General features: G+C 47.2%; 1 protein-coding gene across 3 annotated transcripts in view; it reads left to right on the top strand.

Annotated features, from left to right (window-relative positions):
* RCOR3 (REST corepressor 3) overlaps window positions 1–18,177 on the top strand; it is a 328,175-nt gene that overhangs the window by 155,825 nt on the left and 154,173 nt on the right. For all 3 annotated transcript variants that reach the window (XM_069233951.1, XM_069233952.1, XM_069233950.1), the window contains exon 7: window positions 4,659–4,737. In XM_069233951.1, the coding sequence (XP_069090052.1) occupies window positions 4,659–4,737 (79 nt within the window). The remainder of the gene's footprint in view (window positions 1–4,658; window positions 4,738–18,177) is intronic.

Here is an 18,177-nt window from a genome sequence, read left to right as displayed (position 1 = left end):
ACAATTGCTAGCGCGGCCTAAAGCGCATTCCACAAGGGGTAAAGCGGCTACTGCTGCTCTCCTTAACAATGTTCCAATATCTGAGATTTGTAAGGCTGCTACATGGAAGTCTGTCCATACGTTTACAAGACATTATTGTTTAGACTCAGATGCAAGAGCGGATGCCCAAGTGGGGCAGGCCTCTCTAAGAAATCTATTTGCGTAATACCTATCTATTCCTGCACTTCTATCGGACAGTCCGCTGGGTTTAGGGATGGGCTTGCTAATCTATTCAATGTTTATGACTATTGATGAGGATCCCCTGGAAGAGAAAGATAAGTTACTTACCTGTAAATCCTAGTTCTCTTCCAGGGGTATCCTCATCAAAGTCATAAACAACCCACCCTCCTCCCCGGACGCACGTCTCCTAGAAGTGCAGGACAGACTGTGTTTTGAATCAGTTATGAAAATTGTCACCGTAAAAAGAACTGACCTAACTGTGAACCAACTGTCACCTTTCCTTCACCCCTGAGGCATGGTGGGATACTGGAGGTGCTCAGGGTCTTAAAGGCACGGTGCCAAAGTTTTTATGGTTCTCCTGTGTTAACCTGTGTAAGGAAATGCCTCCTTGGCATGGTTGCCCCCTGACTTTTTGCCTTTGCTGATGCTATGTTTACAATTGAAAGTGTGCTGAGGCCTGCTAACCAGGCCCCAGCACCAGTGTTCTTTCTCTAACCTGTACTTTTGTATCCACAATTGGCAGACCCTGGCATCCAGATAAGTCCCTTGTAACTGGTACTTCTAGTACCAAGGGCCCTGATGCCAAGGAAGGTCTCTAAGGGCTGCAGCATGTCTTATGCCACCCTGGAGACCTCTCACTCAGCACAGACACACTGCTTGCCAGCTTGTGTGTGCTAGTGAGGACAAAACGAGTAAGTCGACATGGCACTCCCCTCAGGGTGCCATGCCAGCCTCTCACTGCCTATGCAGTATAGGTAAGACACCCCTCTAGCAGGCCTTACAGCCCTAAGGCAGGGTGCACTATACCATAGGTGAGGGTACCAGTGCATGAGCATGGTACCCCTACAGTGTCTAAACAAAACCTTAGACATTGTAAGTGCAGGGTAGCCATAAGAGTATATGGTCTGGGAGTTTGTCAAACACGAACTCCACAGCACCATAATGGCTACACTGAAAACTGGGAAGTTTGGTATCAAACTTCTCAGCACAATAAATGCACACTGATGCCAGTGTACATTTTATTGCAAAATACACCCCAGAGGGCACCTTAGAGGTGCCCCCTGAAACTTAACCGACTGTCTGTGTAGGCTGACTAGTTCCAGCAGCCTGCCACACTAGAGACATGTTGCTAGCCCCATGGGGAGAGTGCCTTTGTCACTCTGAGGCCAATAACAAAGCCTGCACTGGGTGGAGATGCTAACACCTCCCCCAGGCAGGAGCTGTGACACCTGGCGGTGAGCCTCAAAGGCTCACCCCTTTGTCACAGCCCAGCAGGGCACTCCAGCTTAGTGGAGTTGCCCGCCCCCTCCGGCCACGGCCCCCACTTTTGGCGGCAAGGCTGGAGGGAACAAAGAAAGCAACAAGGAGGAGTCACTGGCCAGTCAGGACAGCCCCTAAGGTGTCCTGAGCTGAGGTGACTCTAACTTTTAGAAATCCTCCATCTTGCAGATGGAGGATTCCCCCAATAGGGTTAGGATTGTGACCCCCTCCCCTTGGGAGGAGGCACAAAGAGGGTGTACCCACCCTCAGGGCTAGTAGCCATTGGCTACTAACCCCCCAGACCTAAACACGCCCTTAAATTTAGTATTTAAGGGCTACCCTGAACCCTAGAAAATTAGATTCCTGCAACAACAAGAAGAAGGACTGCCTAGCTGAAAACCCCTGCAGAGGAAGACCAGAAGACAACAACTGCCTTGGCTCCAGAAACTCACCGGCCTGTCTCCTGCCTTCCAAAGAACTCTGCTCCAGCAACGCCTTCCAAAGGGACCAGCGACCTCTGCATCCTCTGAGGACTGCCCTGCTTCGACGACGACAAGAAACTCCCGAGGACAGCGGACCTGCTCCAAAAAGACTGCAACTTTGTTTCAAGAAGCAGCTTTAAAGAACCCTGCAACTCCCCGCAAGAAGCGTGAGACTTGCAACACTGCACCCGGCGACCCCGACTCGGCTGGTGGAGAACCAACACCTCAGGGAGGACCCCCGGACTACTCTACGACTGTGAGTACCAAAACCTGTCCCCCCTGAGCCCCCACAGCGCCGCCTGCAGAGGGAATCCCGAGGCTTCCCCTGACCGCGACTCTCTGAAACCTAAGTCCCGACGCCTGGAAAAGACCCTGCACCCGCAGCCCCCAGGACCTGAAGGACCGGACTTTCACTGCAGAAGTGACCCCCAGGAGTCCCTCTCCCTTGCCCAAGTGGAGGTTTCCCCGAGGAAGCCCCCCTTGCCTGCCTGCAGCGCTGAAGAGATCCCTTGATCTCTCATTGACTAACATTGCAAACCCGACGCTTGTTTCTACACTGCACCCGGCCGCCCCCGCGCTGCTGAGGGTGAAATTTCTGTGTGGGCTTGTGTCCCCCCCGGTGCCCTACAAAACCCCCCTGGTCTGCCCTCCGAAGACGCGGGTACTTACCTGCAAGCAGACCGGAACCGGGGCACCCCCTTCTCTCCATTCTAGCCTATGCGTTTTGGGCACCACTTTGAACTCTGCACCTGACCGGCCCTGAGCTGCTGGTGTGGTGACTTTGGGGTTGCTCTGAACCCCCAACGGTGGGCTACCTTGGACCAAGAACTGAACCCTGTAAGTGTCTTACTTACCTGGTAAAACTAACAAAAACTTACCTCCCCCAGGAACTGTGAAAATTGCACTAAGTGTCCACTTTTGAAATAGCTATTTGTGAATAACTTGAAAAGTATACATGCAATTGAAATGATTCAAAGTTCCTAATGTACTTACCTGCAATACCTTTCAAACAAGATATTACATGTTAAATTTGAACCTGTGGTTCTTAAAATAAACTAAGAAAATATATTTTTCTATAACAAAACCTATTGGCTGGATTTGTCTCTGAGTGTGTGTACCTCATTTATTGTCTATGTGTATGTACAACAAATGCTTAACACTACTCCTTGGATAAGCCTACTGCTCGACCACACTACCACAAAATAGAGCATTAGTATTATCTATTTTTACCACTATTTTACCTCTAAGGGGAACCCTTGGACTCTGTGCATGCTATTCCTTACTTTGAAATAGCACATACAGAGCCAACTTCCTACAACCTGCATGCAGCCTATTGGCTAAGAATGCTTCAGTGTTTTTCAATGCAGTTTTTTCTATTTCTTCTCTAGAGTTTGCTACTGCTCACTTCACTAATCCTAGTTTTAGGAGCTTGTGCACATATTTATGCTCTATTGTAGTATTTAATATACAATTTTTGTTTTTAAAAACTTCATAGAAATAAAGCATTTTTAGCCTGTTTTTAACATGATAGCCTGCATGATTATTTATTACACATGTATAATATGTGTATATTTGATATATGCTCCGGGGTCCCCGCACAAGGGCGGGAATATTCAATGTTTATGACTTTGATGAGGATACCCCTGGAAGAGAACTAGGATTTACAGGTAAGTAACTTATCCTGCCAGCATATTCACATTTAATATGTAAAGGCATTGTTTCAGTATCGGGAACGTGTAGTTTTGATCCAAGAACAGGATGTGGGTGTACTTTGTACCCTGTAATAACTGTCGGGGATTTAGAGTTTTGCCCTACTACGGTGAGATCTTTGTAGTATTTTTTCAGTCTACTCTGTCTGTTTTTACATTACAATACTTATTTTTCTTCTGTATCTGACTGTATCACATTTAATATTTGTTTCAAAATGGCCTTTAAGCAAGTTGGATCCTTAGCATGTCACAGTAAATTGAGTAGTTTTGTAGCTCATTTGAGCCTGGTCAACCTTTGTGTGGATTACCTGCAATGATTACAAGCTCAAATTCTGGCCTCTTTTTTCATTTAGAGATGAGAAGTGAAAGAAACATTCTTAAAAGGATACTGTATCAGAAAGTTGTTAATAAACCTTCTCCAAACTAATCAACGCTAAAATATTATAAAACAGTTTGAAATATTGTTTTTTAAATAGATTATGTATGGTTTCTCCAGTGCTTACTGGGGTTTTTCATGGACCCTGCAAGCTCTGAACTTAGAGGTGTCCTTCTTAAGGACATAGTCACATTTTAATATCTATAGTGTAATGTCATTGTATTCTTCGTGTTTGTTTATCTTTAAAATCCCTACATTCCAATGATTCTCAGTAAACATTTGAGACACCCTCTGCGGAATTAAAATATGTTGTTGAAGCTTTCCTAATGATGGGGGTGAAGTGTGTGCTAGCTTTACTTTGCACCAATATGAATCTTTAACCAGTGTTGCCATGTCAACTGAATAATGGTTGGAGATGCAATTGCACCACCAAACATTTCCAGCATCTTGGTAATTGTAAGATGAAATTGTCTGTTTTGCTGCGTAAAGACACAATTTCACTCTTGAGGACACATGCTTCATGCTAGCAGTTTATAGCTGTTAAAATTTGATATCAGTTAATTAGGAATAGGACATTGATAGTTTATTAAAATATGTTGTGTTTGCATTCAGTGACGAGGATGTGGAAGAGCCAATTCCAAAAGATGCCAATGATAGTGATTATGAACCCAAGAAGGAAACCAAAAAAGAGGTAACTTCTTACATTAGCATGGATGTTCCTGGTCATTATTACCTTCTAATTGATTGGTGTGAAGAGTTATAACTTTGCATATGCTTATCCTGTACATATTACTGCTACAATTAAAACTATTACAGTCAGTGTTATGTGGCTGAATAGAAAAGTAGATCCTTGTCCCATGTGTGTCCCTCCTACACTTCACTCCGATACCCTCTTAAATTGCTCCATTGCACCGCTCTTCACCTTCAGCCTGAACAAAGTGGATAATAGAGCAGGGTGACGTAATGCCAGTGTTTTGGAGCAATTGGACTACATTGCACACCATCCTTTCTCACCTGCATTGCAGCACTGTGTCCAACCATGTGACTCTCAAAACCAATCAGTAGACAGAGTAATTGAGATGCAAGTATTCTGGTGGTATTTGGCCAACCCGCCTGCGTTGCAGTCAGCTAGAGCTCTCTGTGAACATATGTCCAGCTTCATAGGATCGTCGTTCATATTCAGGAGTTACCCATTCCTATTGTTCTTTAATAAACCACTGAGTGAACCTGGGAAGTCCCTTTACGCTCTGGGTGTGAAAAGGGCCTGTTGTTATTACATTGACAAAGATAGGAACTTCCATTTAACGGCCCAACTGTTACTTGCTCAAGCTCTTACAAACAAACCTCATAAAGTGGTTTTAAGTGTGAGATGGAGAGGGCTAATGCGTAACTTTCAACCTAACTTTTTTGATGAGCAAGTTACTGGCAGAACTAGGCAAGGCACTACTTCCTTGACACTAAAGAGAAGGATCACACAAGCAGGGAAGGTAGTGCTGAAGAACCTCTTCAAATTATTTCCAAGGTTAATGTGAGGTTACAGTCCTCCTCCAAGTTGATACTGTATTTATTTACTGTATTTATTTTTAAAATATATATGAATGTTGTGGGTATAGTACTCCAGTCTTAGTAACATCTGTATGTTTGTTTTTGCAAACTAGTGTGCATGATGTTGATACTGTTAACAGTAAAGATTCCCTTTCTGGCATCTGGGAATATCCTTAAAGGCGTACACATACCAAGCAACAACCACGACAAATAACGTACCAGTTTTGTAGAACTTGATCTACAGGTAATGTATGTTTCTCTGTCAACAGATTAGTTCTGCCCGGGCAAGGGATCCTCAGACACTTTTAAAATAAAGCTAAATAAGTTTTATAGCATCACCAGTTGCTGTCCATCATTTACGTTTTTAAAAGAACTGTATCAGGAAAATATCTAAAAACCTATTAAGCAACTATAAAAGGCTTTCAAAAGCTGTGTCGATATTACTGGCCAAATCTAACTTGCATTTTGCCCCCTTTAAAAAACGAAAAACTAAAGGGATATGTTCCCAGAGACATGGGAGCTCAGTAGAGGAAAAATACTGCCACCTTAAGGCTGCTAGGGGATGATCACCATCCTAGAATGCAGCACAGCGATAGTCGCTCGGTTATTTTTAAGGTTGAGCGCAATGTGCTCGGTCCCTGGTGTAACCTCTCTGGGCTTTCAACCACGCCCATGTCAAGCCCATTAGTTTATTTGGTTTGTGGGCTTGCCTTTTAAAATTTGCTTGATTTAATTAGTGAAAGGCATGCATACGTTATGCCTTTTCCAGGGTTTAGCCCGCCTCGAGCGCACCGGCCATCTACTGAAAACATATGAGGCTCCATGTTTTCTGTATGGTTTCTGGACTATCTTTTCTCTTTATTTCGTAGGCATCGCTATCTTGCTGGGCAGAAGTCGAGCGCCTTGCATGACATCAACCATGTTACATGGATAATTGAACATTTGCCGGTTACATGGATAATTGCACTTTTGCCGATGCGTTTCGCTGCAAGCGAAGTTCTGTTTCTGCTTTTTGGTTTATGTGGCAAGAAAAGTCCGGTTAGGAATTTACAATGCTAATAGCTTTAACTGGAGCAAACGTGAGACCCTTTGCATTACAAACACTTGTTTTTTTTCTGCTCTGCATGACAGAACATGGGATTGTGTTCTGTTTATTGTTCTATAGAAAATGTGGCGTGAACAACAATTCCTCCTCCAGGAGACATTCAAGTGTAGTAATAGTCCTGGCCTCACACAGGATCCTGGTACACCTTTAAAAATACACATCAATATTTATAAATACTTCAGTACAAAAGTAAATATTTCTTTAGGAAACATAATCTAAATAAATCTAAAGTCTTAACAGTTCGCTAATAAGGGTATGATCTTTAACTTCAAACAGAACTCTCTCCGTTCTTCTCTGTGGGAAACAGGAATGGAAGCAGAGTCTGCATTGTAAGATATGTGCTGCAGTGTGGCTTCAAAATAGGCTGATGGACTTTCTCTGCTAACACCGAATTTTATTCCTGTTTCTCACACTTCAGAACATTATGTTTAATTATTTTATCCTGCCATTCACAGAAGGCAAACAACTGAAGACTAAGGTACGATCACTGTTACATGCCAGAGTGGTGGAGTTGCATGGACACCATTAAAGTAACTTGACAAGTTTTCCTCTGACATCCTGCATGACTGTAGAATTGTGGCCTTTTTTTTTTTTTTCTCATAATGGGTAATATAGAAAAAGGTTTTGGACAGCAATGCAGAGATCTAAAACCGTTTTCTGCCTTGTGACCCTTGGATCCAAATCCGGTTCAGCACCGACTCCGGTGCCAGCTTTTGCCCCTGCACCAGTCCCAATCGCATTAACACTGAAACCAACTCTATCGACACTGGAATGCTATATACAGCCTATAGTGCTATCTGACTCCGAACTGAATCTACCACAACCTCAACCAAAGTTGTGCCTGGCTCCGACTGACAAACAATCTCTTGGTAATCCATCTGACTGTGATATCTTGCCCTTACCACATGGTAGGGCCAAGACTTTATGGCCCTCATTACAACCCTGGCGGACAGGGGAGAAGTGGCGGTAATACAGCCAACAGGCCGGCGGAAACAAAAATGGAATTATGACCATAGCGGTTAACGCCATGGTCATCCGCCACTTCTCCACTCCGACCGTCAGGGCGGTGATGACCGCTGGGCTGGAGACTTCGGTCTCCAGCCGGGCGGCCGTCACCAGACCGCCGGCGCGATCACGACCCTGCATACTGCCATGGATTTCGGGTGGTTTGGAACCCCCACAAAATCCATAGCGGTAGGCACTATCAGTGCCAGGGAATTCTTCCCAGGCACTAATAGGGGTCTCCGACACCACCCTCCCCCACCCCCCGAGTCCTCCCCCCACCCCTACCCCCAACATGCACAGACACACACCCCCTCCCCACCCCCAACATGCACAGACACACACCCCTACACGCACACATACACTGCAACAACACATACCTGCACACATACAAACAGAAATGCACACAGACTGACCCGCACACATTTCCCATACACACAACACCCCCCGCATGCATACACACACACCCTCTACATACTCACATGCACACCCCCATGCACTCACACAACACCCCGCACCCCCCTCTCCTAAAGGACGATCAACTTACCTTGTACGTTGCACCTCCAGGAGTGGGCGGGATCCACGGGGGCTGCTCTGCCGCCAGCACCCAGTCACCAGAAAACCGCCACACCGAATCATGAGATGTGATTCGGTGGGCGGTGTTCTGATGACGGGCGGTGGAGGTGGAGCAACCTCCACTTCCCCGCCGACCGCCAGTATGGCTGCTGGCGGCTCTCTGTCCGAAAAAGGACAGGGCTGCCAGCGGTCATAATAGGCTGCGCGGAAAACCGCCTGTACTGTCGGTCTTCAGCATGCCGGTTCCTCGGCGGTCTTTAAAAAAGACCGCTGAGGTCGAAATGAGGGCCTATATAATTTATTTGAAACAGATTCTGGAAACGACAACTATGATGACTGGAATGATTATGTTCCCCAGTATGATGTGTTTAACAAACAAGGAGCATTCAATGTGATGAAATCAAAACAGTTTTTTAATATATAACGATCCAGTAATGAATAAAATTACAAAAACAAGTGCTCAGTGGGGTGTAGGAAAGCGTTAAGTGAAATAAATGCAGAAAGTGCTCAGTCAAAGATGTGTTGCATGTAATTCAGAAGTGTAATGTGTGTATCATAGTTACATTAGCAAAGATGCAGCCCATAAAGTACAAAATATATCAATGTAAACTGGGTCTGTATATATTGTTGATGATGTGCCGATCCTTTAGAATGGTAGGATCATCATCAGGACAAGCCTAATGTAGGCCTGGCTATTTTCAGTTCAGACAAAGGGATGTCTGATGGTGAGTATCTCAAGCTAATGGAGGGGAAACCCGAGTGTGATAGGGAATAATTCTCCGAGGTGGGGATGCATATGTGAGCAGAGTATTGAAAAATCTTCTAATGGGTCCAGTGGTTCAGAGAGCCCATCATCGGACTATACCTGAAACAATGTCAAGCGTGCTGGCTGCAAAAGCCCCCAGCTAATTGACAACCTCTGATATTTCTGTAGAGATGCCACTGGTCAGGGATGCTCGAACATGCGCTCTAGTAGAAGCCCAAGATAGGGACAATGCTGTTAGCGTGCGCCTTACCTGGGTCACCTAGCAAAGTAGAGGAGGTCTTTAATGTGGCTGTCCGGCTAGATGAGGTCCACAGATTTCTCTGGGGACATGCAGGCATCTTTCATGGATATGTTTTTTGACAGATCTAACCTTGTGGAGGGGGGGGGGGGCTAAAGCAGACTAAACCTTGGAAAGCTTTAAAGAGAGCAGAGCCACGCCCTGTTCCTTGGGCATGTCGGCTTCCACAGGGCAATTCCTCAAGCCACTTCAAACTGTTCGTGACTGTGGTAGAGGTTTTGCTGACTGTCCGAGCTAGACCCTCTCCTCCAGAGCACCAGACTTTTCAGCCCTTTCATGGCTGAGGCAGCAGTTCTCAACACAGGGCAAGCATGGGCAATGTGCGGCTCAATCTCTGGCCCCTCAAGGGGCTGTAACTGCAAAACCGCTTTGATGTGTCCTTCCATTGCCGACACAAAGCCACACAGTCAGAGGCAATGTAAGGAAATGCCTCCTTGGCATGGTTGCCCCCTGACTTTTTGCCTTTGCTGATGCTATGTTTACAATTGAAAGTGTGCTGAGGCCTGCTAACCAGGCCCCAGCACCAGTGTTCTTTCCCTAACCTGTACTTTTGTATCCACAATTGGCAGACCCTGGCATCCAGATAAGTCCCTTGTAACTGGTACTTCTAGTACCAAGGGCCCTGATGCCAAGGAAGGTCTCTAAGGGATGCAGCATGTCTTATGCCACCCTGGAGACCTCTCACTCAGCACAGACACACTGCTTGCCAGCTTGTGTGTGCTAGTGAGGACAAAACGAGTAAGTCGACATGGCACTCCCCTCAGGGTGCCATGCCAGCCTCTCACTGCCTATGCAGTATAGGTAAGACACCCCTCTAGCAGGCCTTACAGCCCTAAGGCAGGGTGCACTATACCATAGGTGAGGGTACCAGTGCATGAGCATGGTACCCCTACAGTGTCTAAACAAAACCTTAGACATTGTAAGTGCAGGGTAGCCATAAGAGTATATGGTCTGGGAGTCTGTCAAACACGAACTCCACAGCACCATAATGGCTACACTGAAAACTGGGAAGTTTGGTATCAAACTTCTCAGCACAATAAATGCCCACTGATGCCAGTGTACATTTTATTGTAAAATACACCACAGAGGGCACCTTAGAGGTGCCCCCTGAAACTTAACCGACTATCTGTGTAGGCTGACTAGTTTTAGCAGCCTGCCACAAACCGAGACATGTTGCTGGCCCCATGGGGAGAGTGCCTTTGTCACTCTGAGGCCAGTAACAAAGCCTGCACTGGGTGGAGATGCTAACACCTCTCCCAGGCAGGAATTGTCACACCTGGCGGTGAGCCTCAAAGGCTCACCTCCTTTGTGCCAACCCAGCAGGACACTCCAGCTAGTGGAGTTGCCCGCCCCCTCCGGCCAGGCCCCACTTTTGGCGGCAAGGCCGGAGAAAATAATGAGAATAACAAGGAGGAGTCACTGGCCAGTCAGGACAGCCCCTAAGGTGTCCTGAGCTGAGGTGACTCTAACTTTTAGAAATCCTCCATCTTGCAGATGGAGGATTCCCCCAATAGGGTTAGGATTGTGACCCCCTCCCCTTGGGAGGAGGCACAAAGAGGGTGTACCCACCCTCAGGGCTAGTAGCCATTGGCTACTAACCCCCCAGACCTAAACACGCCCTTAAATTTAGTATTTAAGGGCTACCCTGAACCCTAGAAAATTAGATTCCTGCAACAAGAAGAAGGACTGCCCAGCTGAAAACCCCTGCAGCGGAAGACCAGAAGACGACAACTGCCTTGGCTCCAGAAACTCACCGGCCTGTCTCCTGCCTTCCAAAGATCCTGCTCCAGCGACGCTTCCGAAGGGACCAGCGACCTCGACATCCTCTGAGGACTGCCCCTGCTTCGAAAAGACAAGAAACTCCCGAGGACAGCGGACCTGCTCCAAGAAAAGCTGCAACTCTGTTTCCAGCAACTTTAAAGATCCCTGCAAGCTCCCCGCAAGAAGCGTGAGACTTGCAACCCTGCACCCGGCGACCCCGACTCGACTGGTGGCGATCCAACACCTCAGGAGGGACCCCAGGACTACTCTGATACTGTGAGTACCAAAACCTGTCCCCCCTGAGCCCCCACAGCGCCGCCTGCAGAGGGAATCCCGAGGCTTCCCCTGACCGCGACTCCTTGAATCCAAAGTCCCGACACCTGGGAGAGACCCTGCACCCGCAGCCCCCAGGACCTGAAGGACCGGACTTTCACTGGAGGAGTGACCCCCAGGAGTCCCTCTCCCGTGACCAAGTGGAGGTGTCCCCGAGGAACCCCCCCCTTGCCTGCCTGCAGCGCTGAAGAGATCCCTAGATCTCCCATTGACTTCCATTACAAACCCGACGCTTGTTTCTACACTGCACCCGGCCGCCCCCGCGCTGCTGAGGGTGAAATTTCTGTGTGGACTTGTGTCCCCCCCGGTGCCCTACAAAACCCCCCTGGTCTGCCCTCCGAAGACGCGGGTACTTACCTGCAAGCAGACCGGAACCGGGGCACCCCCTTCTCTCCATTCTAGCCTATGTGTTTTGGGCACCACTTTGAACTCTGCACCTGACCGGCCCTGAGCTGCTGGTGTGGTGACTTTGGGGTTGCTCTGAACCCCCAACGGTGGGCTACCTTGGACCAAGAACTGAACCCTGTAAGTGTCTTACTTACCTGGTAAAACTAACAAATACTTACCTCCCCTAGGAACTGTGAAAATTGCACTAAGTGCCCACTTTTAAAACAGCTATTTGTCAATAACTTGAAAAGTATACATGCAATTTTGATGATTTGAAGTTCCTAAAGTACTTACCTGCAATACCTTTCGAATGAGCTATTACATGTAGAATTTGAACCTGTGGTTCTTAAAATAAACTAAGAAAAGATATTTTTCTATATAAAAACCTATTGGCTGGATTTGTCTCTGAGTGTGTGTACCTCATTTATTGTCTATGTGTATGTACAACAAATGCTTAACACTACTCCTTGGATAAGCCTACTGCTCGACCACACTACCACAAAATAGAGCATTAGTATTATCTATTTTTACCACTATTTTACCTCTAAGGGGAACCCTTGGACTCTGTGCATGCTATTCCTTACTTTGAAATAGCACATACAGAGCCAACTTCCTACATTGGTGGATCAGCGGTGGGGTACAAGACTTTGCATTTGCTGGACTACTCAGCCAATACCTGATCACACGACAAATTCCAAAATTGTCATTAGAAATTGATTTTTGCAATTTGAAAAGTTTTCTAAATTCTTAAAAGACCTGCTAGGGCCTTGTGTTAGATCCTGTTTAGCATTTCTTTTAGAGTTTAAAAGTTTGTTAAAAGTTTGAATTAGATTCTAGAACCAGTTTTAGTTTCTTAAAAAGTATTCCAACTTTTAGAAGCATAATGTCTAGCACAGATGTGAATGTGGTGGAACTCGACACCACACCTTACCTCCATCTACAGATGAGAGAGCTAAGGTCACTCTGTAAACTAAAGAAAATAGCAATGGGCCCCAAACCTACCAAAGTACAGCTCCAGGAGCTTTTGGCAGAGTTTGAAAAGGCCAACCCCTCTGAGGATGGCAACTCAGAGGATGAAGATAGTGACTTAGAGGGAAATTCCCCCCCTCCAGTCCTACTTAGGGAGAGCAGGGCTTCTCAAGCCCTGACTCCACAAATAATAGTCAGAGATGCTGGTTCCCTCACAGGAGGGACCAACAACTCTGAAATCACTGAGGATAACTCCAGTGAAGAGGACATCCAGTTAGCCAGGATGGCCAAAAGATTGGCTTTGGAAAGACAGATCCTAGCCATAGAGAGGGAAAGACAAGAGATGGGCCTAGGACCCATCAATGGTGGCAGCAATATAAATAGGGTCAGAGATTCTCCTGACATGTTGAAAATCCCCAAAGGGATTGTAACTAAATATGAAGATGGTGATGACATCACCAAATGGTTCACAGCTTTTGAGAGGGCTTGTGTAACCAGAAAAGTGAACAAATCTCACTGGGGTGCTCTCCTTTGGGAAATGTTCACAGGAAAGTGTAGGGATAGACTCCTCACACTCTCTGGACAAGATGCAGAATCTTATGACCTCATGAAGGGTACCCTGATTGAGGGCTTTGGATTCTCCACTGAGGAGTACAGGATTAGGTTCAGGGGGGCTCAAAAATCCTCGAGCCAGACCTGGGTTGACTTTGTTGACTACTCAGTGAAAACACTAGATGGTTGGATTCAAGGCAGTGGTGTAAGTAATTATGATGGGCTGTACAATTTATTTGTGAAAGAACACCTGTTAAGTAATTGTTTCAATGATAAACTGCATCAGCATCTGGTAGACCTAGGACCAATTTCTCCCCAAGAATTGGGAAAGAAGGCGGACCATTGGGTCAAGACAAGGGTGTCCAAGACTTCAACAGGGGGTGACCAAAAGAAAGGGGTCACAAAGACTCCCCAGCAGAAGGGTGATGAGACAACCAAAACTAAAAATAGTAAAGAGTCTTCTACAGGCCCCCAAAAACCTGCACAGGAGGGTGGGCCCAGAGCCTCTTCACAAAACAATGGGTACAAGGGTAAAAACTTTGATCCCAAAAAGGCCTGGTGTCATAGCTGTAAACAGCATGGACACCAAACTGGAGACAAGGCCTGTCCCAAGAAAGGTTCCACTCCAAACTCCCATCCAGGTAACACTGGTATGGCTAGTCTCCAAGTGGGATCAACAGTGTGCCCAGAGCAAATCAGGGTCCACACTGAAGCTACTCTAGTTTCTGAGGGTGGGGTGGATTTAGCCACACTAGCTGTCTGGCCGCCTAACATGCAAAAATACAGACAGCAACTCTTAATTAATGGGACTAGAATAGAGGGCCTGAGGGATACAGGTGCCAGTGTCACCATGGTGACAGAGAAACTGGTTTCCCCTGGCCAATACCTGACTGGAAAAACTTACACAGTCACCAACGCTGACAATCAGAGAAAAGTACATCCCATGGCAATGGTTACTTTAGAATGGGGAGGGGTCAATGGCCTGAAACAGGTGGTGGTCTCCTCAAATATCCCAGTGGACTGTCTGCTTGGAAATGACCTGGAGTCCTCAGCATGGGCTGAGGTAGAGCTAAAAACCCATGCAGCAATGCTGGGTATCCCTGAACTGGTGTGTGTGAAAACAAGAGCACAATGCAAGGCACAGGGTGAAAAAGTAGAGCTGGAGTCTGGAAAAATGGCCCAGCCTACCAAGAGAACAGGAAAGTCAGTTGGGAAACCAACTGCAACACAGCCAAAGAAAGGGAACCTCTCTTCTCAGGAAGAAGTTCTGCCCTCTGAGGGAACTGAGCCTTTGGAGCTTGAACCTTATCAGGTTGAGCTCTTAGGCCCAGGGGGACCCTCAAGGGAAGAGCTGTGTAAGGGACAAGAAACCTGTCCCTCTCTTGAAGGCCTTAGGCAGCAAGCTGCTGAAGAGTCCAAAGGCAAGAAAAATGGAACACATAGGGTCTATTGGGAAGATGGGCTCCTGTACACTGAGGCCAGAGACCCCAAACCTGGTGCCACTAGGAGAGTGGTAGTGCCTCAGCTGTTCAGAGGGTTCATCCTAACATTGGCCCATGACATTCCCCTTGCTGGACATTTGGGACAAACCAAGACGTGGGAGAGGTTAGTCAACCACTTCTACTGGCCCAATATGTCCAACATGGTTAAGGAGTTTTGCCTCTCCTGCCCCACCTGTCAAGCCAGTGGTAAGACAGGTGGGCATCCAAAGGCCCCCCTCATTCCACTTCCAGTGGTGGGGGTGCCCTTTGAAAGAGTGGGTGTGGACATAGTTGGTCCACTGGAACCTCCCACAGCCTCAGGAAATATGTATATCCTGGTAGTAGTGGATCATGCTACCAGGTATCCTGAGGCTATTCCCCTTAGGTCGACTACTGCCCCTGCAGTAGCCAAGGCCCTCATTGGTATCTTTACCAGAGTGGGTTTCCCTAAGGAGGTGGTGTCTGACAGAGGTACCAACTTCATGTCAGCATACCTAAAGCACATGTGGAATGAGTGTGGAGTGACTTATAAATTCACTACACCTTACCATCCACAAACTAATGGCTTAGTTGAGAGATTCAACAAGACATTAAAGGGCATGATCATGGGGCTCCCAGAAAAACTCAAAAGGAGATGGGATGTCCTCCTGCCATGTCTGCTTTTCGCTTACAGGGAGGTACCACAGAAGGGAGTAGGGTTCTCACCCTTTGAACTTCTGTTTGGTCATCCTGTAAGGGGACCACTTGCCCTTGTTAAAGAAGGCTGGGAGAGACCTCTCCATGAGCCTAAACAGGACATAGTGGACTATGTACTTGGCCTTCGCTCTAGAATGGCAGAGTACATGGAAAAGGCAACCAAAAACCTTGAGGCCAGCCAACAACTCCAGAAGTTTTGGTATGACCAAAAGGCTGCACTGGTTGAGTTCCAACCAGGGCAGAAAGTCTGGGTTCTGGAGCCTGTGGCTCCCAGGGCACTCCAGGACAAATGGAGTGGCCCTTACCCAGTGCTAGAGAGGAAGAGTCAGGTCACCTACCTGGTGGACCTGGGCACAAGCAGGAGCCCCAAGAGGGTGATCCATGTGAACCGCCTTAAGCTCTTCCATGACAGGGCTGATGTGAATCTGTTAATGGTAACAGATGAGGATCAGGAGGCAGAGAGTGAACCTCTCCCTGATCTTCTGTCATCAGACCCAAAAGATGGCACAGTAGAAGGAGTGATCTACTCAGACACCCTCTCTGGCCAACAGCAGGCTGATTGTAGGAGAGTCCTACAACAGTTTCCTGAGCTTTTCTCCCTAACCCCTGGTCAGACCCACCTGTGTACCCATGATGTGGACACAGGAGACAGCATGCCTGTCAAGAACAAAATCTTCAGACAGTCTGACCATGTTAAGGAAAGCATCAAGGTGGAAGTCCACAAGATGCTGGAATTGGGAGTGATTGAGCGCTCTGACAGCCCCTGGGCTAGCCCAGTGGTCTTAGTCCCCAAACCTCACACCAAAGATGGAAAGAAAGAGATGAGGTTTTGTGTGGACTACAGAGGGCTCAATTCTGTCACCAAGACAGATGCCCATCCAATTCCAAGAGCTGATGAGCTCATTGATAAATTAGGTGCTGCCAAATTTCTAAGTACCTTTGACTTGACAGCAGGGTACTGGCAAATAAAAATGGCACCTGGAGCAAAAGAAAAGACAGCATTCTCCACACCTGATGGGCATTATCAGTTTACTGTTATGCCCTTTGGTTTAAAGAATGCCCCTGCCACCTTCCAAAGGTTGGTGAATCAAGTCCTTGCTGGCTTGGAGTCCTTTAGCACAGCTTATCTTGATGATATTGCTGTCTTTAGCTCCACCTGGCAGGATCACCTGGTCCACCTGAGGAAGGTTTTGAAGGCTCTGCAATCTGCAGGCCTCTCTATCAAGGCATCCAAATGCCAGATAGGGCAGGGAACTGTGGTTTACTTGGGACACCTTGTAGGTGGAGGCCAAGTTCAGCCACTCCAACCCAAGATCCAGACTATTCTGGACTGGGTAGCTCCAAAAACCCAGACTCAAGTCAGGGCATTCCTTGGCTTGACTGGGTATTACAGGAGGTTTGTGAAGGGATATGGATCCATTGTGACAGCCCTCACTGAACTCACCTCCAAGAAAATGCCCAAGAAAGTAAACTGGACTGTGGACTGCCAACAGGCCTTTGACACCCTGAAACAGGCAATGTGCTCAGCACCAGTTCTCAAAGCTCCAGATTATTCTAAGCAGTTCATTGTGCAGACTGATGCCTCTGAACATGGGATAGGGGCAGTTTTGTCCCAAACAAATGATGATGGCCTTGACCAGCCTGTTGCTTTCATTAGCAGGAGGTTACTCCCCAGGGAGCAGCGTTGGAGTGCCATTGAGAGGGAGGCCTTTGCTGTGGTTTGGTCCCTGAAGAAGCTGAGACCATACCTCTTTGGGACTCACTTCCTAGTTCAAACTGACCACAGACCTCTCAAATGGCTGATGCAAATGAAAGGTGAAAATCCTAAACTGTTGAGGTGGTCCATCTCCCTACAGGGAATGGACTTTATAGTGGAACACAGACCTGGGACTGCCCATGCCAATGCAGATGGCCTTTCCAGGTTCTTCCACTTAGAAAATGAAGACTCTCTTGGGAAAGGTTAGTCTCATCCTCTTTCGTTTGGGGGGGGGTTGTGTAAGGAAATGCCTCCTTGGCATGGTTGCCCCCTGACTTTTTGCCTTTGCTGATGCTATGTTTACAATTGAAAGTGTGCTGAGGCCTGCTAACCAGGCCCCAGCACCAGTGTTCTTTCCCTAACCTGTACTTTTGTATCCACAATTGGCAGACCCTGGCATCCAGATAAGTCCCTTGTAACTGGTACTTCTAGTACCAAGGGCCCTGATGCCAAGGAAGGTCTCTAAGGGATGCAGCATGTCTTATGCCACCCTGGAGACCTCTCACTCAGCACAGACACACTGCTTGCCAGCTTGTGTGTGCTAGTGAGGACAAAACGAGTAAGTCGACATGGCACTCCCCTCAGGGTGCCATGCCAGCCTCTCACTGCCTATGCAGTATAGGTAAGACACCCCTCTAGCAGGCCTTACAGCCCTAAGGCAGGGTGCACTATACCATAGGTGAGGGTACCAGTGCATGAGCATGGTACCCCTACAGTGTCTAAACAAAACCTTAGACATTGTAAGTGCAGGGTAGCCATAAGAGTATATGGTCTGGGAGTCTGTCAAACACGAACTCCACAGCACCATAATGGCTACACTGAAAACTGGGAAGTTTGGTATCAAACTTCTCAGCACAATAAATGCCCACTGATGCCAGTGTACATTTTATTGTAAAATACACCA

Source organism: Pleurodeles waltl, chromosome 5 (assembly GCF_031143425.1).
Source record: "Pleurodeles waltl isolate 20211129_DDA chromosome 5, aPleWal1.hap1.20221129, whole genome shotgun sequence".
Lineage (NCBI taxonomy): Eukaryota > Metazoa > Chordata > Amphibia > Caudata > Salamandridae > Pleurodeles > Pleurodeles waltl.
This window is presented reverse-complemented; position numbering and strand designations above follow the sequence as displayed.